At 50.5% G+C, this 27,073-nt stretch overlaps 1 protein-coding gene across 2 annotated transcripts in view; it reads left to right on the top strand.

Annotated features, from left to right (window-relative positions):
- Positions 1-27,073, top strand: part of ESRRB (estrogen related receptor beta) — a 170,576-nt gene that overhangs the window by 112,877 nt on the left and 30,626 nt on the right. Inside the window, exons 2-3 of one of the 2 annotated variants that reach the window (XM_060131619.1) lie at positions 6,190-6,599; positions 25,643-25,759. In XM_060131619.1, coding sequence (XP_059987602.1) covers positions 6,190-6,599; positions 25,643-25,759 — 527 coding nt within the window. The remainder of the gene's footprint in view (positions 1-6,189; positions 6,600-25,642; positions 25,760-27,073) is intronic. The other variant, XM_060131692.1, reaches the window with a different exon arrangement.

Raw genomic sequence — 27,073 nt, 5'->3', positions numbered from 1 at the left:
CTGCTGTTACAGGGGCAACCCCAGCACAGAGCCAAAAGGCGGCTGTGAGGGCAGCCCCTCTGCATGTGATCCGGCTTCTGGCGTGTTGTAGGGTGGACTCTACTCAGTAGACGACAACAAGCCAGGCCCTAATCAGACCATCACATCCCTCTTCCCTCCAGGAGCCTCTGTTCCTCCAGAAGCTTCTCTTCTGCTGCCTGCCCACCAGTAGGTAGCCTTGAGGGGGGTAGATCCCTGGGATTCCAGATCAGATTTTCATTTTAAAAATTTTTTATTTTTATTTCTTTTTATTAAAAAAAATGTATTGCAGTATAGTTGTTCCAACCTAAAGATTTATGACTGTCTCTTGCTGATATCCTGGAGTTTCTCTTCCTCTAGAGGTCCGTGGCTAAATAGCTGAAGAGTTTGGGTTTCCTTCAGAACTTCCAAGATTCTGTTGTATTCAGAAAAACTTCAACCCACTTCACTGTCCAGCAAGGTGATGTCCAGCAGAGGCAGAGAGTCCCCAGTAAGCTCAGGCGTCCCTGGAGGTCAGGCCGCTCTGGGGTAAGGGTCCCACACTGGACGCTAAGAGGGGCAGGCCTAGGTGGGGGAGGGGACCCACATTAATCAGATGGTGGTGACATTGAGGCCAGGGCAGCTCTGGCTGTGCTCCTGTTACGAGATGGATCAGAGGGAAAATGATGCCTCGAGGGGCTTCGACCACTGACTACTGCTCTTTCACAGGCGGCTCAGATGGGGCAGCGGTCCCCTCCTGTAAAGTCAATAGTCATCGACCAGTTGGGAACTGGGACCCAGCCAACCACAGATGATGGACTCGACATGACCCTCTCCTCCCCAGAGCACAAGTGTTAGCCACCTCCCCTTCACCCCTAGGCTGTGCTCTGCCTGCTGCCCATCCTAGCCACCTACCCAGTGGCCACATCCTCCTGGGCCTTGGCATCCAGGCTCCACCTCTGAGATCTTCCCTGACCCAATCTCCCATCCTGGCAGCTGTCCTGCTCCTTCCTCCTGCCGTACCTCAGCCTCCCCCGCCTGGAAACCCCCATGCTCTTGGGTGCTCCGTTTTCTCCCAATTCCTCTCTTTGTGACATCACTCTAGCCCCAAACTACACCATGTGCCCACGCTTCAGCTCCCGGGCCCTGTGCCTACCCCTTTCCCGCCAACGTCCAAGTCAGTGGTTCTCAACTGGTGGCGATTTTGCCCCCCGGGGAGCATCTGACAGTGTCTGGAGAAGGTTTGGGTTGTCATATCTGGGGCTGGGGGTGCTACTGGCTTCTAGTGGGTAAAGGGCAGGGGTGCTGCTAAACGTCCTGCAGCGCGCAGGATGGCCCACAGTGAAGAATTACTGGCCCCAAATGTCAGCAGTGCCCGGGCTGAGAAACGCAGATCAAAGCTCCCCTGTGTTGCTGCCCCTGCAGAGTGAGTTAAGGGGCCTGGTAAAGCTTTACGCCCCTGATTTGTGTTCTCTCCTCCTCCCACAGTTGCTGTTGCAAACTTTCTTCCTTTTCCTAGATCTCCTGACCTCACCTCCCATTTCACAGAGTGAGGAGAGGCCACGTGGGGGGCAAGGGAGGCCACCTCCAAACTTCCCCTCTGCACAGCCAACCCTCCCTCCCCCTCTTACTGCTTTGGCTCATTTCTCTTCTCTTCCAGGGCATCCAGATACCTTGCAAACTCCCACCAGGTCCCCTGACTGCATGTGTTATTCCTGTAGGATTCAAACTTGACTCCCCTAAGATTCACATCTGGGTGCTGAAAGCAAAGCAATAAGCAAAACCAAAAATGCAGGGGCTTCCCTGGTGGCGCGGGTGGTTAAGAATCCGCCTGCCAATGCAGGGGACATGGGTTCAAGCCCTGGTCTGGGAAGATTCCCCCAGGCCGTGGAGCAACTAAGCCCGTGCGCCACAACTACTGAGCCTGCGCTCTAGAGCTCGCAAGCCACAACTACTGAAGCCCATGCGCCTTAGAGCCCGTGCTCCTCAACAAGAGAAGCCACCGCAATGCAACGCCCGTGCACAGCAACGAAGACCCAACACAGCCTAAAATAAATAAATTAAAAAAATTTTTTTTAAATGCAGATTTCTGGGCCCCTCCTGCAGGGCTGAGTGTCCAGAATATGACTGGGGTGAGGTTGGGTCCAGGAAGCTACCTGTTCAACCCAGCACGTTGGCTGACTCTGATGAAGATTGGACTGGAATTTGAGAAAAATCTTTTGTAATTGCAATCTTTCCATCTTGATTTGCTCTTTACCATTAGCATGGTAATATGGAGTCACCATAGAATTCATTGCCTCCTCTGGGGAGTAATGGGGAGCGATGGATAATTATACGGGGTCAGTAGGTGGGATCACGATTGCCCAGGGCAAACTGGAAAGTAATTTTTAAATTCCTTACATTCTTGACACACCCCCTCCTCATCAAAGAGGCTGATAAATTACGGACAATAACAACAAAAACATTCCTTCCCTGCCGCACCACCGCCCCTAAGTTCAAGGGGATGGTGCTGCCTACAGGTGAGCAAGGAGGACGCCACCCCTACTCCCTCCTCTGCCCGGCTCAGCCAGACATGGCCAAACTCCCTGAAAGGATTGTCTGCTGTTCAATGCCTCCTGCAGACCCGGCCCTGTGGCTCCCATCCCCCCATGCGTGATACTGCTCTGACCAGCCCCATCCTGACTGTTCACTGCAGGGGACACTGCACTCCTGACTTCACCTGACTTTGTGGCTGCACGTGACGTGCCGCCACCTCCCTCGCGATGGCTGTCCTCACTGCATGTCCACGACTCTCTCTCTTCTCCTCCAGCTCCTCTGGCCATTTCTTCTCTGCCCTCTTCTTGGACTTCTTTCCCTCTGTCCTTCCTTTAAATTTTGCTTTTGAGTAAAGGAACAATGTCCAGGAGGTCAAGGATGGGTGGAGGGAGGGGCAGGTTTCCTGGAGGGAAAATGAAGGCAAATATGAATGAATGAGTGAATGAATGAAGCCAGACCAAAGGGGCATGGCGGGGGGGGGGCGGAGGGAGCCCTGTCGGTGTCGTGTTCCACACCCCCAGCCCCTGCCTTGCTGGCGCTCTGCACACGTGTGTTTCTTTTGTGTCCGTCCTTCCGGTGAGAGGATGAGCTTCTTGACATCATGGGCTGCGCTGGTCACGTCCTGCTGTCTGGCCAGCACTTGGCACATGGTAGGTGCCCGAAGTACTTGTTGACTCACCCTGGAAAAGACATTCTAGGGGCCAAAATAATGGTCACAGAAGTGAGACACCTGCAGGGATGAAATCATCAGACCCTCCTCAGCTGGGGCTCAGGCACTAAACCAGTAGGTGGATTTCTGTGCCAACGCTGAGGCCAGGGTCAAGTTTGCTTCCTTCTCGGTCCTAGAGTCTCTGACCAGGGCCTGGGGGCAGCGGTCACTAAAGAAGGCTTTGAACCAATAAGGAGAGAGGCAGGAGGGGAGACCTGTGGCTTAGGGTATGAAACCACTGCCTGCCCTGAGTGTCCTTCAGGGCTGGCTGAGCCGTGAGTCTGGAGAAGACAGCTGGGGAAACTGTGTCCTGCTGTCCACCAGGCATGGCTGTAGGGCTCCCCAGCTGCGTCTCTCAGGGCACAAGCTTCTCATCCGTCCAAGGGACAGATCTGAAGCGGGTGGCATATAACACGTGCTCACTAAATAGCAGATGCTATCATTACTGCTTATATCAAGTGTATCTCCTGAAATCTCAGGGGCGCTCACAGCCTGGGAGAGGAGTGGGATGGGGGGCTTGGGTCTGGGAGCTGCCTTGTCCTGCAGTGTTTGTCACAGTGGGCCTGGGATGTTCCTGGGCACTGCAGAGCCTAAAGCAGCAGGAGGAGGGGATTACAAATGTAAGAGCACCTGGTCCGCTCTCCCTGCAGGCCCAGCACAAGGCACTGTGGGGAGTTAACCCACAGGTGCATTTGTGTTTCTCAGGCCAATGGCATTTCCTGAGAACACACCAGGGAGCCTCTGGTGGATGGAGGGGTGGCAGGTAGCCTTGTGGAGGCTGGGGACATGACAGGGCACCAGCCAGAGATGTAAAAAAAAAAAAAAAACCACCAGAGAAGACTTTCAGTGTGGTACCCTCTGCCAATGTAAGGGATCGGCTAGTAGGAGAGGTGTCTCAGAAGACTCAGGAATATTCAGTTTGGAACAGAACAGACCTGGGAGCCTCTATCTTCAAACACTACATTCCAGTAGATAATAAACTTCTTGACAGTAGGATCCTTATAGGTATCTTTTATCTTTTTATCAGAAGCAGCTCCCAGCTTCTGATTAGAACTGTCTGCGGGGCAATGTGTTCCCTGCCTCCGGACATGTTCAAGTGTAGATGGATGGGACAGTGCCCTGGGAGGGGTATTGACTATGAAATCACTGGTGGGACCAGGGACAGTGGAGGCCCCTCCCCATCATAAGATTGCTTTTGGCGGTGCAAGTGTGTGGCCAACGTTTTCTTGGGAGGGTGGGCTTTTTGGGTGTGATAAGACAGGCCTTTCCCCACATGGTGAATAATCCTTTCCCCAGTGATCTGCTCAGAAAACAGAGGCTACCTCTGAGCATCGTTGGACTGTGGCTGCTTCCCCAGTGGGCCCTCCAGCACTGGGACACTCCCTCCCTCCCCACTGGGGCCATCTTCCGATGAATGGGGCTGTACTGCCACCCTCTCCAGCCCTTTCCGTTCTCCAGGACACTTCCCTCTCTTTTTTTTTTTTTTAAAGAATCAATTTTATTTATTTATTTATTTTTGGTTGTGTTGGGTCTTCGTTGCTGCACGCGGGCTTTCTCTAGTTGTGGCAAGTGGGGGCTACTCTTCGTTGCGGTGCGCGGGCTTCTCATCGCGGTGGCTTCTCGTTGCGGAGCACGGGCTCTAGCCGCGCGGGCTTCAGTAGTTGCGGCACGCGGGCTCAGTAGTTGTGGCTCCCGGACTCTAGAGCGCAGGCTCAGTAGTTGCGGCGCACGGGCTTAGTTGCTCCGCAGCATGTGGGATCTTCCCAGACCAGGGATCGAACCTTTGCAGGACCCTTCCCTATTAACTTTCACCTGCTCCTTAGGCATCCGCCTTGCCCTCCTCTTTACCTCCACCCAGCCAGGCCAGGACATGGACAGATGAACCCAGACCCAGCCTCCCGACTCCAGGGCCTGGCTGGCCCAGAGCTCTTGGGCAAGGACTGCAGCTGGGCTTTCCTGAATGCATTTCCCGGCCCTTCCCTCTCCTTGCTCACGTGGGAGAGAAGCCCCTCCCCTCATCCTGGGAGCTAGGATGTGTGAGGGTCGCACTTTGCCTTCTCACCCTCTCAGCATGGTTCTGGGGGGAGGGCGTTTCGTTTTGGGAACTGTCTTATGACCCTTCCTCGTGATCCTGCCTCACTGTTAACGCTCCCTTGACTCTACAGTGAGGCAGGGACCTTAGAGGTTGAAGTTTGAGTTAAGAAACAGCGGGGGGATGCGCGGAGTTGGGGTTGGAAGGCCTCCTCATGCTGCATGATTGAGGCACAGTCTCTTGAGGGGGAGGCCAGCCGGATCGGGGCTGTGAAGAGGAATGAAAGAGGGGGCCTGGGGGCCGCCCACCAGACGTGCCCTGGGCCAGAGGCAAAACCCGGAGGGCAGCCAGTTGGGCGGACGCCTTGGCCACAAGCCCTGCCTCTTGCCCTGGCCAGGTGGCTTGGCGTCTCTGGTCCCAATCTCAGCGATGGTGGCATTTATGGGAAGCTCCACGCTCGGGCTTACCTGCTGCCCCCGGGGCTCAGGTGAAGCGGGTCATCAGGTCATTGTACTGAGGGTGTCTGGCACCCCTGGACTTTCAAATGTATTATTGTTGTGCCAGAAGGTTGGCCAGATATTTTGGCTGAATTATTACCACTTTTGTCACCCTCAGACCAGCAACTTGCAAAGGACTGGGGGGCCTCATCTGAAGTTTATTGATCGATCAAAATGTCGTTTTTGTTTGGAGGACTCAGAAGGTTCTGGTGGGTAATGCCAGAAACTTGCTCTGGGCTGTGCCCTTTTTCAGCCCAATTGACCTTCTCGGCCAGCATTTTATCTCACCGATGCCTTAATGTAGGGCCCCTCCCAGCCACCCCGCCCACCCGGTGCCCGGAGCCCAAAGCTAATTCCTGGGGACAGCGTCACACCCACCGCACCCTCTCCGAGCTGACTCCTGCGCTCTGTGTCCCCAGGCTGCTGAACAGGATGTCCGCAGACGACCGGCACCTGGTCTCCAGCTGCGGCTCCTTCATCAAGACCGAGCCATCCAGCCCGTCCTCGGGCATCGATGCCCTCAGCCACCACAGCCCCAGCGGCTCGTCCGACGCCAGCGGCGGCTTCGGCCTGGCCCTGGGCGCCCACGCCAACGGTCTGGACTCGCCGCCCATGTTCGCGGGCGCCGGGCTGGGAGGCACCCCCTGCCGCAAGGGCTACGAGGACTGTGCCGGCGGCATCATGGAGGATTCGGCCATCAAGTGCGAGTACATGCTCAACGCCATCCCCAAGCGCCTGTGCCTCGTGTGCGGGGACATCGCCTCCGGCTACCACTACGGTGTGGCCTCCTGCGAGGCCTGCAAGGCTTTCTTCAAGAGGACCATCCAAGGTGCGTGGCAGCAGGGTGGGCCCAGGCGGGGTGCGGGCCCGGCAGGGAACCGGGTGATTCTCGCGAGCTGCCAGCTTGGGTCTGGGAGCCACTGGAGCCCGAGTTCTGGAGGCTCCCTTCTCTGTATCCCAGGTTTTCTCATTTTGGGATTCTGGACAAGGGTTCTAAGTCCCAGGCTTTTGTTGAAATGGCATGCACCCCCACAGGGAGCCCCAGAAGACCCAAAGAAAATCCACACAAATGCCTTAGCACAGGTGTCTCTCTCGCTAGGATGGGGAACGCTGTCAAATGACTGTCTCTAGAAAGCTGAATTTTTTGGAGAAAAAGCCCTATTTGCCCTGCAACTCCAGACCTCTTGAACTGTAATGGGTCTCTCCTTTTGGTTTTATCTTTTTTAATTGCACAAATGGAATGTGACTATTTTCTTCATCATGAAACTGTCAGGGCCACAGAGCAAAGGGAACTCTCCCCCTGACTACTCATCCTGTCCCATCCCCGTGGGGCCGCTCTTTGAGGGCATGTGCATATCAGCTGAGTCATGTTCCAAAAGCCATGAGGTGGCTGTCTCTCTCGGTGGGTACTCACTCTGAGGAAGTCAGTCCTGCGCAAATTGGGGATAACAATGGGTCCGCCCTCACAGGGCTGTTATGAAGGTCATGGCACAGGGCGCAGCGCAGAGGAATGGCTGGGCATGCCAGCCAAGATTCTTTCTACAGTAGGTCACGCGTGGGGCACTTGCTTCATGCGTTCCCTCCCGTCCAGCCTGACGCTAGGATAGACCAAAAGCCCTGCTTGTGGAGGTCACTGAGATGAGCAGATGCCGACCCCTGGGGACAGAAACTGCAAACCAGACTGGAGGAAATCCAGGGGTGCCAATCCTGTCCCTGTCCTGCCCGGCGGTCCGAGGGTGTCCTCCCTTCCGCCACTCCCCTATTTCACTTTTGGAAGAGGCAGGCTGAGCTTCCCTGGGGTGATTCTTGGCCTGTTCATTCAGCGAATATTTGTTTCAATTTCTTGTGACGAGTTATTTATTAAACTAATTGAGGGCGCTAGGATTGGCTATGTTTCCAGTTCTATGTATTAGTTGAGATGGTGTGGTGTCCTGGCCAAACTGCCAGGCGGGCTCCTGGGTCACACAGCTCCATCCCTTACCTTATAGCTCAATGCCTTTGGGGCCTGCCTCAGTTTCTCTCTCTGCTTCAGTTTGCTCTTGGGTAAGGTGCGATGATGTCATGCCTACCTCACATAGAGCTGCTAAAACAGGCTTAAGTGCATTAATGGCTATAAAGCACTCATGCTTTTGCCTGGCACTTAGTAAGCGCTAAATAAATGTTTGCAATTATTATTTTCACTTTCGCAACATCGCTTAGGACATATTATTAAGACAACAGACCAAATTTGTTTTATCTTCCAGAGCAGGCCTTTGTAATTAACGTACATTTAAATGAAACAGTACGATCACTATTTTGACTTAACAGGATTTAAACTATTTTAGCTACTTTAGTTACAGATAAATTTATTCATTAAGTGAACCCTTTAAAAAAATATAAACATGGTAAAAATTCAAACAGTACGAAGGAATAAGACAGTAAAGAGTAAGTTTTCCTAAAACCCTAGGCCCCAGTTCCCTAGACCTTTCCCCAAAGGAGTCATGATACCAACTTCTCTCAGCAAATATTGATTGAGCACTTTTGTATCAGGAACCGTGCTAGCCCTCAGCACAGTGAACGGATGCATCCCGGTCCCTGCCAGCTTCACATTCTCCAGTCTGGGAGGAGGCCCTGGAATCTCTAGATGTCAAAAGCACTGCATTAATTCCCAGTATCCTGCCTCAACCAGGGTTGAAAACCTCCAGTCCAATATCCAATCAGTATCATTGGATATTTGACAAATAAACATGAGATGTTTAAACCAATTTAAGCTACTGAAATAACAGTGTTTTTCTTTCCAAATTGGGAAGTGATCTTGGTAAGATTGCCACCATTTTAGACTCTCGGAGAGCGGTTTTTGAAAAATTGCTGTTTAAGAGACAGTTACATTTTCTTCTGTCCATATTCTTAAATGTGCTGGAGAGTTCTGGATTAAATTTTCTGAAAGCAGAGCCTGGTGTAGACTCAGGAACCTTACTACACCCTCAACAGCGGCCTGGGTGCTGACAACATCCTCTGCAAGTCAAGAGCCCACAGGAAGGGACTTCCCTTGCAGCGCAGTGGTTAAGAATCCGCCTGCCAATGCAGGGGACACGGGTTCGAGCCCTGGTCTGGGAAGATCCCACATGCCGTGGAGCAACTAAGCCCGTGCGCCACAGCTACCGAGCCTGCACTCTAGAGCCCGCGAGCCACAACTACTGAGCCCACATGCCACAACTACTGAAGCCCGTGTGCCTAGAGCCCGTGCTCCGCAACAAGAGAAGCCACCGCAATGAGACGCCCGCGCACCGCAACCAAGAGTAGCCCCCGCTTGCCGCAGCTCGAGAAAGCCCGCGCACAGCAACGAAGACCCAACACAGCCAAAAAAAAATTATTTTTAATAAATAAATAAAGAGCCCAGAGGAAGGATTTGTAAATAGTCTTAGTTATTTGCTACCATGTAAAGGATAAACATCTCTTCCTAGAAGTCCAAAGACAAACAGCAGGCTTTATTGCGATCAGAACTGAAGTACTCTCGTTTCTTTGTCACAAGAAGAGTTACTCATTTCCAACCAGAAAGGTCTCTATCTGAAACAGGGACCAGTGAACTCTAAGGCTGACGGATTGCTCTGGTTATCTTATCAATTCTTTGGTTTTCTTCTAACAAAGATTTTGATTTTGTTGTTTCTGAGCATAATAGTTGTAGGAAATTTGGAAAAATGGGGAAAATATAAAGAGGAAACAAATGATCTACAACTGGACAACCCCAGAGTCAGTTTAGTACCAAGAGAGCATTAATTTAGTCCCTGCCCTGAGTAAGGTGCTTCAGGGAGAGAAAGAGACAGGGTACCTGCCCTCAAGAAGCTGGAATCTGAGGCTTAGAGCACACGAGGCTGCAGGCAGAGCCTTAGCCCAGCCAGGGCAGTCTTCTAAGCACCTCCCCAATTAAGGAGGGTATGTAGGCCATCTTTAAAAAGCCCTTTAGTCACAGAATGATCCATTCGCAAAGTAAACGCCTGGACAGCTCTGAAAATCATGCTAGCTCACAACCCCCCCTTCCCTCCTTAGATCCCTTCCATCTGCCCAATTCGGTGGTTACGTCAACATGGGAAGAAATTTATGGGAACAAAGAAGTCACGATAGACTTGGGGAGAAAGCCCTCAGACCGCCATTCCTTGCCTACAAATATTTATCGAGCACTCAGTGTGTGCTTGTCTGTGCGGGGGGGCTAGCGCTGTGTGCATGGGGGGAGGGGATGGGAGTGGTGGGCAAAGTACAGTTTGCCGGCGGCTTCCTGCTTTTGTAAATCAAGTTGTATTAGAACAGGGCCACACCTATTTGTTTCCATATTGTCTGTTTTGGTGCTTTGGTGGAGTAGTTGTCAGAGACCTGGCCACACGCAGAAAGCATTGACACTTTTCTGGCTTTTTACAGTAAAATCTTGTACACACACACCCCCCCCACCCCCGCCCTGCACTTCAGCGTTGAACAAGGTAGATGCAGTCCACCAGCCCTCAATGCCTAGTAATGCATGTTAAGTGTTCAGTACACTTTGCCCAATTCTATGCTGTCAGTGCTGGGGCTTATGACACTCACCCAGAGTAGATGAGCTCGGAGATAGACAAAAAGGCACAGTCCTGAAGGGACAGAAAGGCTCCATGGCAAAGGAACCACCCTCAACCTGATTGAATTTACTAGCATATCTATGGAAAAAAAAGAGGATGGATCAGCCCTGGAGGCACAGAAAAAGAAAGCTGACTTTGGCAAAGTCCCCGCCCGAGGTAAAGGGAGTCAGCCTGGGACAGCCTATTGTGATTAAACATTCAGTGGATTTGATTAACATCTTTCTGATTATAATCTGGGTACCCTGTTGGTCTTCTGCTTGGAGCCACCTTGCTGGTTAGGCAGGATGCTGGCTGGGTAGATCAATTTCTTATCATACTTGAGTGTGCAGGCATCCTGGGCTTATACATCTGGTCCCTGAATTTGGGCAATGGGAGTCAGCCCCTGAGAGATGGAGCCCTTTTCTGTGGCTGACACGGTCAGGCTTCTGGATCATAGGGCTAAGCGCCAGCTTCTGGACTGTGACGCTGACCCACAGTAATGAAAACCTTTGTCATGAGTACCGCAGTGACGAGGGGGCCTTTCGGGGAGCCACCTGGGGGATCTTTGCTAAGCTATACCCCCAAACTCTGACCCTCTCTCAGCAGCCACCCTGCCTCCTCTCCTGTCCCATGGAGAAAGTGGAGGCCCTCAGATGGCCGCTCCCTCAGCTTGTTGCCACCAGCCCTGCCCACTCTCGGCAGCATCTGTCATTCACTGATGGTACACATCTTCATTGCTACCCACTCGTGCAGGGAGAGGTGGCTCCCACCCCAGGCTCAGCTTTTCTCAGGCTTGGAATCCATCTCCTCACCACTTCCCAGAGACCTTCCTACCCATTATCTCCTCTCTTTCATCATCTCACTCCCCATGGGCTCCTTTCCATCAGCATTTAAATACTGTTAGTATCTCCAGTCTTAAAAGAAAGTCCCTTCTGGGACTTCCCTGGAGGTCCAGTGGTTAAGACTCTGTGCTTCCACTGCAGGGGGCATGGGTTTGATCCCTGTTTGGGGAACTAAGATACTGCAAGCTGCGTGGCCAAAAACAAAACAAAAAGCACAACAATATGCCCTTTTGTTAAATTTGCATATTTTCAGTCACATTATGTAAGACCATGTATTTTTTTTTTTTTTTTTTTTTACGATACGTGGGCCTCTCACTGTTGTGGCCTCTCCCGTTGCGGAGCACAGGCTCTGGACGCGCAGGCTCAGCGGCCATGGCCCACGGGCCCAGCCGCTCCGTGGCATGTGGGATCTTCCCGGACCAGGGCACGAACCCGTGTCCCCTGCATCAGCAGGTGGACTCTCAACCACTGCGCCACCAGGGAAGCCCCATGTATTAATTTTTGAAAAACTTTTTCTTAACATTTTGGAAGGCAAGGTTTATCAAATGTTTCGCATGACTCTTTGATGAAAGTGTCTTTGCCACTTTCCACATCATTTGGTGCAGTGTTTCAGAGCACACCACCTTCACTTCATCTTGGTTATGGGAGATTATATGAGCATGTATGTGCTGCTGTCCCTCAGATTTTTATTTTGAGCACTAAGTACATTTCCTAGACCATTAGGATAGTTCTTTTTTAGTTGTGTCAGTATTTTTTAATTGAAGTTTGATTAATTTACAGTGTTGTGTTAGTTTCAAGTGTACAGCAAAGTGATTCAGTTATACATATATATGTGTGTGTGTATATATATATATTCTTTTTCAGATTCTTTTTCTTTATAGGTTATTACAAGATATTGAGTAGAGTTCCCTGTGCTACACAGTAGATCTTTGTTGTTTACCTATTTCATATAGTTGGGTCAATTTATAGTCATGGTTTCCACAACATATCAGGTACCATACTGCTTCTTTTTTTTTTTTTGCGGTACGCGGGCCTCTCACTGTTGTGGCCTCTCCCGTTGCGGAGCACAGGCTCCGAATGCGCAGGCTCAGCGGCCATGGCTCACGGGCCCAGCCGCTCCGCGGCATGTGGGATCTTCCTGGACCGGGGCACGAACCCGTGTCCCCTGCATCGGCAGGCGGACTCTCAACCACTGCACCACCAGGGAAGCCCCCATACTGCTTTTGACTCTCAGTGTTTGTTAATTATGGTTCATGTCCCCAGCAATAACTAAATTTGGGCTAAATTTCTTTCTGCCTTTGTTACTGATTCAGTCTGGTGATGAGCCTTGATTGGGGTCTTCTCAGGGCACTGAGTCTCCCCAAAAGGCAGTTGTTCAATATGAAGGGACTGACACAGCACCTCTGATAAGAGACTTCACAAAGACGCAGATATTAAGCAACTTCCTCTTCTTTCTTTTTTTTTTTAATTAATTAATTCATTCATTTTTGGCTGCGTTGGGTCTTCGTTGCTGCGCGCGGGCTTTCTCTAGTTGTGGCGAGCGGGGCTACTCTTCGTTGCAGCGCGCGGGCTTCTCATTGCGGTGGCTTCTCTTATTGTGGAGCACGGGCTCTAGATGCGCAGGCTCAGCGGCCATGGCTCACGGGCCCAGCCGCTCCGCGGCATGTGGGATCTTCCCAGACCGGGGCTCGAACCCGTGTCCCCTGCATTGGCAGGCAGATTCTTAACTGTGCCGCCAGGGAAGCCCACTTCCTCTTTTCTAAAGGACAGTGTTGGGGGAAAACTCCTGCCTTACATCTGAGCTTAGGAAGCACTTGTTCAGTTCTTTGGTGATACTTTACTGAGTCCCAACCATTGTGCTGGGAGCTGAAGACAGAACAATGGGCCCTACTCTGTGGTCTTGTATTCTCGGGGGTAAGGCAGACAGTATATACGATAACAAAGAGGCATGATGACAGACCCAGGTGAGTACTGTGAAAGAGAAAAACCAGTGATGAGAGCAAAGTGGCTGAGAGAGGGGGTCTAATTTAGTCTGAGGATTAGGTAAGGCCGTGCTAAGAAGGCGACTTTCAAGGTAAGGGCAAGTTCAGGCGTTCCAGGCAGGGGAAACAGCGGATCTGTTTCAGGACCAGAAGGAGGGCCATTGTGGCTGTTATGAGTGAGTAAAGGCCAAGTGGAAGGAGACGGGGCTGAGAGGCTGATAAAACTCAGGCCGTGGTGAGTGCAGCACTTGGATTTTCTTCTAGGTGGGATGGAAGCCGTTGACAACACGTGCTGCGTGGCCATGAGGGGCTGTGCAGAGGGTAAAACTGCCCTGTCCCCTTCCCTGTGTTCCCAGGGCAAGTGGCCAACTTTGCAGGTCACCAGGGGCCCCTTGAGTAGCTCCTTAAGATGAGGAGGAACAAGCAAGAACGAGGCCCTGGCACCAAGCTCCCTCTGTCACATGGGGCCCCGATGCAGGCTTGGAAGGAAACTCCCCAGGGAGAGGGGCGGGGGCGGGGATGATTGATGGGTTATCCTGCCTTGGACCACCTCCAGGCCTTTTGTCCTGGTGAATGAGGCCTGGGATCCCAGGGGACAGAGACTATGACAGGGATGCAGAGACAAGCCAGGAGTAAGTGGGAGCCCGGAGTGGAGTGCTGTCCCAGCCCTGCCACTCACCAGCCGGCTGACCTTGAGCAGGGCCTAGGATCCTCTGGCCTCAGTTTCCTCATCTGTACAAATGCATAAAAAGAGTCAGTTAAACCCACAAAACATTGCTGTCTGCCGGGCACTGAGGCAATGAGAGGAAGAACAAATCACAGTTCCTCTTTTCAGAGGCACAGCCAGGGTGAAAGTCAGGTGAGACACAGCCAGACAGAGCAGGGAGGGCTTCCCAGAGGAAGGGACATTTAAGCTGGAGTGGAAAGTGAACATCCTTGGTAGAAAGAACAGCAGGAAGAGGCCCACAGGAGTTGAGTGTGCTCTGCTCAGCAAGAGGGGACCAGTGATAGGTGAGGGGCTGGAACAGAAGCTGGGACCGGATGTCAAAGGTTTTCACAGGCCCTTGGTAGGAAAAGTATAGAGTAATATTTCTGCTTGGGCTGCCTCACCTGGCTTAGAACCCCAACTTTACAATTTCGTAGTTGTGTCAAGTTGGGCAAGTTACTTCGTTTCTCTGGTCCTTAATTTCCTTGTCAGTAAAAGGGGACTGATGGGGCTAATAAATAGTTCCCGCTCCCAGGATATTCTTGCAGAAATTAAATGAGACATGAATGTCGAGTGTTTAGCTTAGTGCCTGGCCTATGATAACCATTAGATAAATAGGATTTGTTATTTGTTATTTATACTTGGCAACGAGAAGCCATTGAAGATTTTTGAGCAGGGAATTAATCACATCTCCTTTTAGCAAGATAATTCCGGCAGTGATAGGGAAGATGGGCTGGAAATGGGAGAGTCTAGGGGCCCGCAGACTAGGCAGCGATTTTAACAGTCCAGTTCAGAGATCTAGTTAACAGTCCACTTAGAAGCATCCAAACCCCAACAGTGGCAGAAGGGTTAAAAGGAGAGGTTAGGATTTTGAAAGTGATTTCAGTATAAAAAAATAGTAACTGGATTGTGAGACTGGCTCTTAGATGTCTAATTTAGGCTACTAGAGGATGGTCAGGCCATTGGCGGGGGAGAAACCTAGAAAGAATAATTTTGCTGGTGGAAGTGGGGTGGGCAGGGAGGAGAGGTTGGGATAATGGATGAGGTCTGAGGCATGTTGAGTTTGATCAGTTCACAGGCCTTAACCTGGGCAGTTGGAAATGGAGGGCTAGACCCCAAGAGTAAAATCCGAGTGGGGTTTTGGGTCTAATGAGATCCTCTAGGGCAGGGGTTCTCAAAGTATGGTCCCCACACCTCAGCACAGGCTGCACTAGGGGGCTGGTTAGAAATGCAGATTTCAGGCCTGCAGAATCTGAGGCTCTGAGTTAACAGGCCCTCTGGGAGAGCTTGTTCTAGGGAAAGCTGCTCTGAAGGAGAGGGTCAAGGGATAAGGCGCCAGGAAGAGGGACCCTGGTGAAAGGAAGGGGTCAGAGCCTTGAAAGGAGACTGAGAAATACCATATTTTGTCAGTTCTAAGATGCACATTTCCCCCGTGTAACATCTCTGAATTGGGCCGATTACTGTCTGCTAGGTGACAGATGTATGTGGTTGTCACTGCCCTCACAAGCACATTAAAACTTGCAGAAAGGGGCCAGTGACCTGGAAGGAAACCCCTATGAGAACAAGGGACATTCAAGAAGCACCGCGTCCTCAGCTCCTTTGTTAGCAAAGAGGACCGATCTGTGGAAAAACACAAAAACAATGACTTTGATCAGAAAGGATTAAGAAGAGTCACACTCTGAGAAATTTTAGCAATATCTTCAATTTATTTGTCTTATGTTTTCCCTTTCATGTATCCACAAGAATGCTGGATGATCAAATCTGTATCTATCAATAAGTCTCAAAGAGCTCTTTTAATAAGGAAAAAAAAGAGAAAATGCTAGTGGCGAGGAAGCACAGCCGTACTTTGACTGGCAGATGTTTTTCCTCTCTTTCTTGGTGGTATATAAAATAATGGTGCAATCTTACCATGAAAAGCATCTTAGATTCTATGCAATAAATATAGAAGCGATCAGAGACGTTACAAGAGTCCCTGGAGAGAAGGGAGATGAAATCTAACAGAGTGGGTTTTAAGAGGTGTGATGGGTGTCTGCTGCTTCCGGAAGGACCAGGATGGGGAAGGCCCAAGGGAGGGGATTGCACTTGACAACTGGAAGGTCACTGTTGAATTCTAGGTTTCTCTGGGTGGGCACTCTTGCTTTCAATTTATTTGCCTTGATCAACGGGTGCTTCAGGGGGCAGACACTGTACTTGAGATACAGAAATGAAAGACCTAACAATCTGTATCCCCGGTAAGCACGCAGTTCAGAAGGGAGGACAGCATGCAAAATCCTGATTATGAAACATTAAGCTAGTTGCTTTCAGTGTGTGTATGTGTGTGGCAGGCGGGGTGATGGATGAGGCCTATGGGGGCAAACAGGAAGGGGCATGTAACCCTACCTGGGACAGAAGGGAAGAGGGCGTCACTGAAAAGGCCACATGCGTGCCGAGGCTCCGAGGATGTGGAAGAGTTTGCCAGGAGGGGTTTCAGCTAGAGGGAGGTATGAGAGGGCCCAGAGGCGCCATGTGGTTTTCTGGAGCCTACAAACCGGGGGCCTAGGTGGAGGGAGATCACAGTGGACTGGTCAGAGGTGGCCAGATCGTAAAGGGCCCGATGTGCTTTTCCCTGGAGGTTAGATTTCATCTTTACACAATGAACAAATTAATTTTAAATTAATTTTTAACTTTTACCAAAATAATGTATGCACATAGTTTAAAAAGACCCAAAGTATAACTCTTATAATGAAAAATAAGGGTCCCTGACCCTATCCATTCTTTCCCTTTCCCTCCATGATCTAGAGTTAGCCATTTAAGAAAATCTTTCTTCTAGCCCTTTGTCTTCTTAATTACTACTATGATTTTACAGCTATACTTACTGACAGCAATTTTACATTATTTCTTGACTTCCTGTTATGGAAGATGAAGAGTTAGTTCCCATTATACAAACCATCCCAACACACATACATTTCCCGTCTTCCCATTGTCTGAATATGGTTATATCACAATTTTTGGTTAAATCTCTTTGTCTATTGCCAATTCCTCCTGGATGTTCCCTTGACTTTTCTCCTGGTAGGATCCTCTGTCCTCTTCCTCTTTTGGGTCCTTCCCTTTTGGGGTGGGGCGTGGGGGAGAAGCTCATGCTAGAAAGGCACAGGAGAGGTAAAATTGTTGACATCTTGGATGTGTGGAAATGTCTTTACTCAATCCTTCAACCCATATATTAGATGCTAGTTGAAAATAATTTCTCCCGAGAATTTGGACACCATTGCTGCTTTGTCTTCCAGCTTCTAGTGCTGCTGTCAAGAAGTTTAATTCATTCACTTAGAAAATGTATACTGAGGCCTCACTCTTTCCCAGACATGGTTCTAGGTGTTGGAAAACAGCAATGAACAAAGCAGATAATAAACAAGCTAAATAAACAAAAGTCAGGTGATGAATGCTAAGAAGAAAAAAGAGTGGTGAGTATGTGCACTAGTTTTGTGTATTTGTGTGTGTACAGAGAGGGTTTTTTCCCTTATGGTTTGAGATATGGTGGCCAATCTTATTCTTGATCCTTTGTATTTGACTTTTTTTTTTTTTTTTTTTTTGCGGTACGTGGGCCTCTCACCGCTGTGGCCTCTCCCGCTGCGGAGCACAGGCTCCGGACATGCAGGCCCAGCGGCCATGGCTCATGGGCCCAGCCACTCCGTGGCACGCGGGATCCTCCCGGACCGGGGCACGAACCCACGCCCCCTGCATCAGCAGGCGGACCCCCAAACACTGCGCCACCAAGGAAGCCCTTGACTTGTTTTTAACACTCTTGCTGAAAGTTTTTAGGATCTTTTTTTGGTCTTCCATGATAAAAAATCTATGTTGTGTGTATAGGTCTTTATGTTATTATAATTTTTTTAGTACCTTCAGATACTTTTAAAAAAATTTATGTATTTTATTTATTTTTGGCTGCATTGGGTCTTCGTTGTTGCGCGTGAGCTTTCTCTAGTTGCGGCAAGCGGGGGCTACTCTTTATTGCAGCGTGCGGGCTTCTCATTGTGGTGGCTTCTCTTGTTGCAGAGCACAGGCCCTAGAGCACGCGGGCTTCAGTAGTTGTCGTGCACGGGCTTAGTTGCTCCGTAGCATGTGGGATCTTCCTGGACCAGGGCTCGAACTGTGTCCCCTGCATTGGCAGGCAGATTCTTAACCACTGCGCCACCAGGGAAGGCCCTATATTATTATTATATTTTTGTTTTGAGGTAATTGTAGATTCCCATGCAGTTATAAGAAATATTACAGAGAGATGCCATGTACATAGATCCCATACATTTCACCCAGCTTCCTTCAGTGGTAACATCTTACATAACAATGTAGCATATATAACTATATGTAGCTCTATGACATAACACATATGGGCTATATAACATACGTATATATAGCAAGATACCACAACCAGGAAAATGGCATTGATATCCATCAGCCTTACTCAGATTTTACTAGTTGTACACTCTCATCTGTGTGTGTGTGTGTGTGTGTGTGTGTGTGTGTGTGTAAGTTCTGTGCAGTTTTATCACTGCAGATTCCTGTGAGCACCACCACGGTCAAGATACAGAACGGTTCCATCACACAGGATTCCTGGTGCTACCCTTTTACAGCTACACCACCTCCCTGTCTCTTCCCTCCCTGACCCTGGCAGCCACTGATCTGTTCTCCACCTCTATAATGCTGTCCAGGTCATTTTCATTCATTCTTCTGGACTCTCAGCAGGCCTTTTGACCTGGAAACTCATATTCTTCTGGTCTTAGACATTTTCGTCCCTCCCCTCTTCTCGCCTTCCCTTTCTCCCTTGGTGATAACTTCCTCTCCACTGTTTTCTCTTTCAAAAACTCCTCAGGGTTGGATATTGAGTTTCCAGGACCAATCTTCTAGTTCTTACCTCTTTTCTGGCTTATTGTCCATCTCTTTGATTTTTTTGTTCTATTTTAGAGTAGCTGCTTAGTTGATTCTTTGGAATTTTTTTGTATTTTTAATTTCTATGAGCTCCATTAAAAAAATAATAAATTTATTTATTTATTTTTGGCTGCATTGGTCTTTGTTGCTGCACACGGGCTTTCTCTAGTTGTGGTGAGCGGGGGCTACTCTTGGTTGAGGTGTGCGGGCTTCTCATTGCGGTGGCTTCTCTTGCTATGGAGCACGGGCTCTAGGTGCACGGGCTTCAGCAGTTGTGGCGTGCAGGCTTCAGTAGTTGTGGCTCGCAGGCTCTAGAGCACAGGCTCAGTAGTTGTGACGCACGGGTTTAGTTGCTCTGCGGCATGTGGGATCTTCCCGGACCGGGTCTCAAACCCATGTCTCCTGCATTGGCAGGTGGATTCTTAACCACTGCACCACCAGGGAAGTCCCTGAGCTCCATTTTATACTTTATTTTTATTGCATGCTGTTCTTGTTTCATGAATGCAGTATTTTTATCTTCTCAAGTCAACAGTATACTGAGTATTGCTTGTGGAGGTGCATTTCTCCTTCTTGCTTTGTCCTGGTTTCTTCCCACATAATGTTCCCCCTGTTTATCTTGGTTAGTTTTTATATTGAAGCTTTTCACAGATGTAGTGATAATCCTTGGCTGTCTTAAATGCAAACAGGGATAAAAAGCATAGAAAGAGCTTTCCTTTGGCTTATTTTTTATCTGCTGATTTTTTTTTTTAACATCTTTACTGGAGTATAACTGCTTTACAATGGTGTGTTAGCTTTTGCTTTATAACAAAGTGAATCAGCTATACATATACATGCATCCCCATATCTCCTCCCTCTTGCGTCTCCCTCCCTCCCACCCTCCCTATCCCACCCCTCTAGGTGGTCACAAAGCACCGAGCTGATCTCCCTGTGCTACACGGCTGCTTCCCACTAGCTATCTGTTTTACATTTGGTGGTGTATATATGTCCATGCCACTCTCTCACTTCGTCCCAGCTTACCCTTCCCCCTCCCCCGTGTCATCAAGTCCATTCTCTACGTCTGTGTCTTTATTCCTGTCCTGCCCCTATACCTGCTGGTCTTTTCTCTGATGCCATTTGTTTTTCCAGAGAAGATTGCTACAAATTCCCATCTTCAGGCTAGGGGAGTAGGGAGTGGAGGGTGGGAGTGAGGGTGTGGAGTAGATGTCTGCCTGCTAGAATTTTGGGGGTGAGCTTGGGGAGTGAGGCTGGGCGGTCTCACTCTTTGGTGTGCAGTATTCGGAAACTTCAGCTTCCCGTCTGCCCTCAGCTAAGCCTGGGGCCCCTGAGTCCGGATTCACTTGCTTAGACTCTCCAGAGATGAAGTTGGCTTCTCTTGTGCAGGCTGTGGGGAGATCCTTGGAGGCCACCCGTAGTGGCAGCTAAGTACTCCTTAAATACAGACTTCCAGCAAATTCCCATTTTTACTCCCATACCTCACTCCATCTTCCACTGTGTCTTCAACACCTGAGGCTTTTTGAGGTTCTGCAGTACAAGGGCTTATTTCTTATCCGGAATCCCCTCCGGTTACTTTGGTTTTGACTTCCTTCATTCTTCCGTGACTGTTCTCACTCCCTTACTGCCCTTTGGCGGGCTCCTGGGAAGGCATGCAGACAGAAGTGGGTGATCCATCGAGGCACTTTGCACAGGAGTTATTCACGTCTCTCCAGGGGCGGTGTGGAGGGTAGACTGATTGGAAAGGGCAATGGTGACAAGAGGAAGCAAGTGCGTTAGAGGAGAGGGAAGAGACGATGGGCGTGGGAACTAGCTGTGGCAGGAGGGGAAGGAGGGTGGAAATATCAGGCAGGTGGGATGAAAAGGACCTTAGAAGTAAAGGAGAGGCATGAATCTACGATGCCACCTCAGTTTCTGACCCAGGTGGCAGGTGGCTTAGTGATGGCTTTGCTGAGACAAGGAACACAGTAAGAGAAAGTCTGGGTGAGGATGGGTTCAGGTGGAGGAAGTATGAAGAACCCAAGGGAATTCCAGGTGGAAGTAGCCAGCAGGCAGATGGATATAAGGGTTTGAAGCACAGACAGTGCCTCTTGCTGCCCGTCCTTGCCAATTACATAAGCTGAAGCCAGTGGCATGAATGAGATCATCAGCTGGAGGGTAAGGAGGAGGGAAGGGTGGAGAGCTGAGGACAGCGGACCGTGCAGAGATGAAAGGGAGAGTCTCTCTCCTCCAGGAGTGAGATAAATAAGGGAGTGGAACCAAGTGACTCCCAGCCCAGCCCTATCACTCCAGAGCTAAAAATGGTGGCCATTCAGAATGTTAGCCAGCAGCCCCTGAGCCCATAAATTCCTCACGAGCTGTTTATCTAAGCTCCGCAGCCCCCATCCCTGAGCCCCAGGGAGGGGACTGCCCACTTTCCTGCAGCTGTTTCAGGACAGCTGATGGGGATGCCCCTGGGCTTTCTTTCTCCTGGGGCACAGGATTGAAGAGAGTTGATGGTGGGGATTTCCCTGTGCCTTGAGGTCACACTGAAATCCAGATCATTCCTGACTCCCTCTCCCTCCCACAGGCAGCATGAGCTCTGAGGTCTATCTGTGGGAGGCCTGGTCCTAATGTTCTTAAATGGCAGAATGGGTGGCTGGCCTCAGGTCTGACACCTGGAAAGGACTTACCCTGGGGTCTTCTGGCTATATGTACCCTGGCAGCCCTGATGCATGTAAAAATAAGCATGTTCACTTTGCTTGCCACCCAGTGCATGCACTTCACTAAGCCCTTTATGTGCTGAATCCTCAGGACTGTATAGTTGGGAACATATTGTGCCCATTTTACAGATGAGGAAGCTGGGGCCCAGAGAAGTTGGGTGATTTGCCTGAGGTAGAGTCTGCATATGTCTATACTGGGCACACTCCCAGGTTAGAACTCTGAATTTATGCTAGATGTTGGCTGTGTCCTTGTCCTGTGAGAGCCCATCCCCAACCCTGCCACCCCTCAGCCCCTGGTGAGTGAGTGAGTGTGTGTGTGTGTGTGTGTGTGTGTGTGTGTGTGTATACACGCCCCTCCCTGCTCCTGTGCTCTCCTAGACTGCCCTCCAGAGACCACAGGAATTCTGATGAATTAATCTCATCACTTTATCAAGGAGGCACTTACAGAAATTACAAGGCAGGGCCACCAGCCTGGCTTTGCTGGCAGTCAGCCGCTGGGGCCATAAAACAAATTGAAAGGAACAAAAATAAATAAATAAAATTAGATCTCTCTCCCTCTCACACACACACACACAGCCACACCCACAGAGTCAAGAACATCCCTAGGTTCTTGTTAATGCTCAGTCTCTTGTCCTGGGAGAGCAGCAGTGCCAAATCAACAGATACTTTTGGACCCCTTGCTGGAGTGACAACCTAAGATCTGTCCTTCAAGGGATTGACAGGCTGGCTGGGGGGCTGAGACCAGTGAACGTGAAGAGTTAGCCACCTGCAAGTGGCATCCCAAGGCGACCCGAGTCCCCAGGCCCCAGGCCCTGTAAACTCACCGCCCAGGGGAGCAGAGCAGAGCCAGACCCCCTGGTTTCAAGTCCTTGCTCTGCCTCGTCCTGGACTCTGCTTACCTTTCTCATCTGTAAGATGGAGAGGAAGATGTTTACCTCCAGTGTTGTTGGGAAAATTAAAGATTCAACATAAGAAAAGTAGAACCGCAGCTGCTTCATAACAAGCTCTCGTCGGTGTCAGCTCTCAGTGTGTATTGAGCACCTACTGTGTGCCAGGCACTGGGACTACAGAGAAAAGCTGATTTGGGAGGAGGAGACACACAGTGGCGACCGGGTGATGGAGAGAAGGGTCACCTTCCCAAGGGGGACCAGGAGGTGTGGGCAGGCCAGGCCAGGAGGCGGAGGGAGCAGAGTGGCCTTGTCCTAAGCAGCAAAGGCGTGGGAGCCTAGGAGGTCATTGAGTTCCAGGAACTGAGTTATGCAGAGCAATGGGGAAGGTGAGGCTGGAGAGAGAGGAGGGGAGTGGGGTGGAGGCCGGGGCCAAATTCTACAGAACCTTCTAAGCCGGGATAGACCTGGATGAACTAGCTTACGTATGGGATTTCCTCCTTTCTGTTTCTCTCTCTCTCTCTCTCTCTCTCTCTCTCTCTCTCTCTCTCTTTCTTTACAATGTTGTGTTAGTTTCTGGTGTACAGCAAAGTGATTCAGTTATACATATATATCTATTCTTTTTCAAATTCTTTTCTATAATAGGTTATTATAGGGTATTGAATATAGTTCCCTGTGCTATACATAGGTCCTCGTTGTTTATGTTTTTTTTTTTTTTTTTTTTTTTTTTGCTGTACGCGGGCCTCTCGCTGTTGCAGCCTCTGCCGCTGCGGAGCACAGGCTCCGGATGCGCAGGCCCAGCGGCCATGGCTCACGTGCCCAGGCGCTCCGCGGCATGTGGGATCTTCCCGGACCGGGGCACGAACCCGTGTTCCCTGCATCGGCAGGCGGACTCTCAAGCACTGCACCACCAGGGAAGGCCCTGTTTTTCTATTTTATATATAATAGTGTTTATTTGTACATCCCAAGCTCCTAATTTATCCCTCCCCTGTTTCTCTTTTTAATCTTACCATGCTTATGTGAATATTGAAATTATTTCCCAAGAAGTCATAAAGAGAGTGACCTAAGAAATGGTTAGGGTCAGGTAATGGAAGGGAGGGGCACACGGAATCTTTATTCCTCCCCTTTCCTCTTACCTCCCATCCTCCAGCACAGAGGATGGCTTCTGGCCCCCCTCCCCACAGAAGGATGGTGCTGGCTGGACTTGAGAGAGAGAGAGAGAGAGAGATCTGTAAGGTGTTCCGGCCAAATCGACCTCTGTGAGCCTCAGTTTTCTCACCTGTACAAAATGAGGATCGGAATGCTCACTGGGACGTTGTGAGTACTCAGTGTAATTAGGCATCTTGTAATTGGGGCTCAATAATTTCAGTGCTTCAAAACACTTTTGTCAGTGGTGGAACCTGGTTCATGCTTGTTCTCAGAAAATCCAAATGCTACCTGGGGAGGCTGAGGCACAGGGTCACCTGAGGACAGCCCCTCTCCCCTTCCTCTAGACCACCTCAGTAGCTGGGTTAGCATAGGGGCCTGTCTGAAGTCCCCAAGCTTCTTGTGGGGTGCAGGGGTGGCACAACGGCTCTGTGTGGCCTCGGGTAACTCACTTCAGCTCCCTGACTCTCAGTTTCTTGGTCTGTAAAATGGGGCACTGGTGGGTCCCAGAGGGTTGCCGTGAGGATGGAGGGATCTGAGGCAGGTCACGCTCCTAGCAGGTGCACAATGAAGGTGGCTCTTATTGCTGCTAAAGTGGATGGGTTGTGTGTGTGTGTGTGGGGGGGCGGGGTTCTGGGCACAGGCAGGCCTGGAGCTGCCCTTTCTAGCACGGTGCAGGGCTGGGAGTGGCCTTTTGGAGGCTGCTCTGTGCCAGGCAGTGTCCTTGTTGGGTGAGCTGGGCCCGGGAGGGGAATCTGGGCAAGCGGCTTGCTGGGCATCACTTGTCCCTGCTCCCTGAGAAAGTGGCAGCTGGATGGGTGTTGGGATGAAAGGTTTGCAGTAGTTCAGAGTCTGTTCTCTGAAAACCACAGACTTAAGCAGACTGCACTGACTGGGACGGGGGCCGAGGAGACATGATAAAATCCAAAACGGCACAGTGGTCCGCTGTCCTGCACTTGTATCTTTCTATTGCCTGTCTCTCCGCCCACCCCCAACAATTCCAGTCCCTTTCCCCCTCCCATTGCCTTTCCTTTGGCCTCCAGGCTTGTTATAGCTGCACAGTGCACATTTGTGACATGAGTGCAGACACGTAAGAGCACTCAGGGCAGATGCTGTGCCCCTACGTTAGAAAGGCAGCTGCAGCCTCTCCCAACCGTGCTGTCAGCCCTCCCAGGAAGAGGCCCTGCAAAGGGACAATGGCCTCCCCAGAGCATTCGAAGATCAGCTCATCCTGAATAAGTCTGTAAACCACTCTGTAAACCTCAGGTTTCTCATCTGTAAAATGGGGATGGTATCAGTACCTACTTCATGGAGTTGCTATGAGGACTCGGTAGATTTTTTATTCAGCAGGCTTGTCTTGCACGCCTCCTGTGCAGCAGGGGTTGATCTCAGTGCAATAGAGATGATGTGATGAACCTCTTGCCTTCGTGGTGCTCACAGCCTACTAGGAGCATGGGGTCAGGTTCACGGAAGCCATTATTATCACCCAGTTAAGGAGTGACATGGAAAATTAATCACAGTTTCCCTCTGCAGCAATGAACTGTGCTTATAAAATCACCAGCTCACTTCAAATCGTGCTTTACAATTTTTAAAGCAATCTTATATACCTGATCTTGCTTAATCCTTCATCTAGCAGATATCACACTATTTTGCAGATGAGGAAACTGCAACTCAGTGAGAGGAAAGTGATTTTCTCAAGGTCAGCCAAGCTGGGTGGCCTGGGCCTCTGCCATGGGATGTGGGATGCAGGCCCTGGTCCCTGCGGGCTCAGAGCTGCCGAGAGGTTTTTCCCATGAGTTGGGGCCCAGGCTGGAGGGCATAGGGCCGGTGGGCCACACTGACGTTTCGGTCAGCAGTGGGATAAAATTTCTCTGCTTGGGATAAAATGTCAGCTCAGTGAGTTTTGATGTCCCAGTTCAGTGGTGGCTTCAAAGCTGTGGCTGCCTGGCCGACCTGACCTCTGGCACTGGGATCTCTGTATTTAAGAGAGTAGGAAACACCCTGACATGTGTCTCGGAGCACCTCCTACTTTGAGAACCGCTGCCCTGTGGGAACCTCGGGGCTGGAGAGTAGTGATTTGGTCGGTGAATCCCCATGCAGCCTGTGGCTGGCAGATGGGGTCAGTACCTGGCAACCCTTCTGTGTCTGCTTACAGGGAACATTGAGTACAGCTGCCCGGCCACCAACGAGTGTGAGATCACGAAACGGAGGCGCAAGTCCTGCCAGGCCTGTCGCTTCATGAAATGCCTCAAAGTGGGGATGCTGAAGGAAGGTAAGAGGCCCCGCTTGGCCATGCGAGGCGGAACCGAAGCCTGGGTCCTGGGCAAGCTCTTCTTCCCACGGGAAGTCTCAGACCCCCGGGAAATGCCAGCAAGCTCAGGACCTTCTCCCTGAGCGGCGCACGGGAACAGGTCTCTCCCTGTAGCCCAGGTGAAGGCCCTGCCCCCCGGGCTGCCTGTCTCACACAGCCTGCAGGCAGGTGTGCAGCCTCCAGTCCCCGTGTGCAGCTAAAGCTCTCCGCGCTCTCGGGACGCTGCTGGGCAACAGGAGTTGGAAGTTCTCCATTAAAGATCCTTTGGGGAATCATGACCCCACTTGGGCCTTAGAAAAGCTGGCTTGGCGCTCTGGGGAAGGCCCTCGTCGGAGCCAAGAACCCTCTCCACCCTGGGAAGGAAGCCTTGGGATGCTTTATCACCTCTCGGTGGCCCATGGAGTGTGGGCATGTGGAGAGCAGAGACATTGAGGCCCAGAATGACACGTCACGTACCCTTCACCTGCCAAGGTCAACCTCTGTTTTCCAGCAGGTGCACAGGACATGGCTGTCACCTGGCCAGTGTTTTCCTCCTCCTGTCCCCTGCCCCCACCCCCATCCTCTCTCTTCCCTTTCCTTTCTCTACCTTTTGCCTCTCTTTCTCCTCTAGAGCCTGCCATCCAACACGGCAGCGTGAGCCACGTCTTCTAAGTGTAAAATACACACCAGATTTTGAAGACTTACTAGGATGATAAAAAGGAGTGTAAAATGTTGTGGTGATAATTTTTTAAATGATTACATGTTGAGATGATGATATTCTGGACATATTGGATTAAACAAAACGTATTATGACATTGATATCACAGCTTCTTTTTACCTTCTTTAGCGTGGCTACTAGAGAATTGTAAGTGACCTGTGGCTCTCGTTATTAGGACAGCACAGCTCTCCCGCACCGCCTTCCCTGTTGATCTGCTCAGGCTGATGAACCTCGTTTAGTGCCATTTTTGGAGACGGGTAGTGTGTGTGTGTGTGTGTGTGTGTGTGTGTGTGTGTGTGTGTGTGTGTGTTTCTCCCCTTCCCCTGCTTTCAAGGGGAGCCAGTGGCAATTTCTACAGATCAGCTTTTATGATTCTGGGCCCTGGGATCCTTCCAGAAATGAGAGGAGTCAGGAAAAGAGGTGTGTGCTGATGATCAGATTATCAGATCCAGAGGGGCTGGGAGAGGAGAGGAAGGGGCAGGACTGGAATGCAGGCCCTCACTTGGGGGGGGCTTCTGGAGCCCAGCCTTTAAGAGCCCTAGGCCCTCCTCCCATCCTGGCTTCCAGGTGCCCTCTGG

Source organism: Lagenorhynchus albirostris, chromosome 1 (assembly GCF_949774975.1).
Source record: "Lagenorhynchus albirostris chromosome 1, mLagAlb1.1, whole genome shotgun sequence".
In the NCBI taxonomy this organism is placed as follows: Eukaryota; Metazoa; Chordata; class Mammalia; order Artiodactyla; family Delphinidae; genus Lagenorhynchus; species Lagenorhynchus albirostris.
The sequence above is the reverse complement of the archived record's forward strand: the minus strand, read 5'-3'. Positions and strand labels throughout refer to the sequence as shown.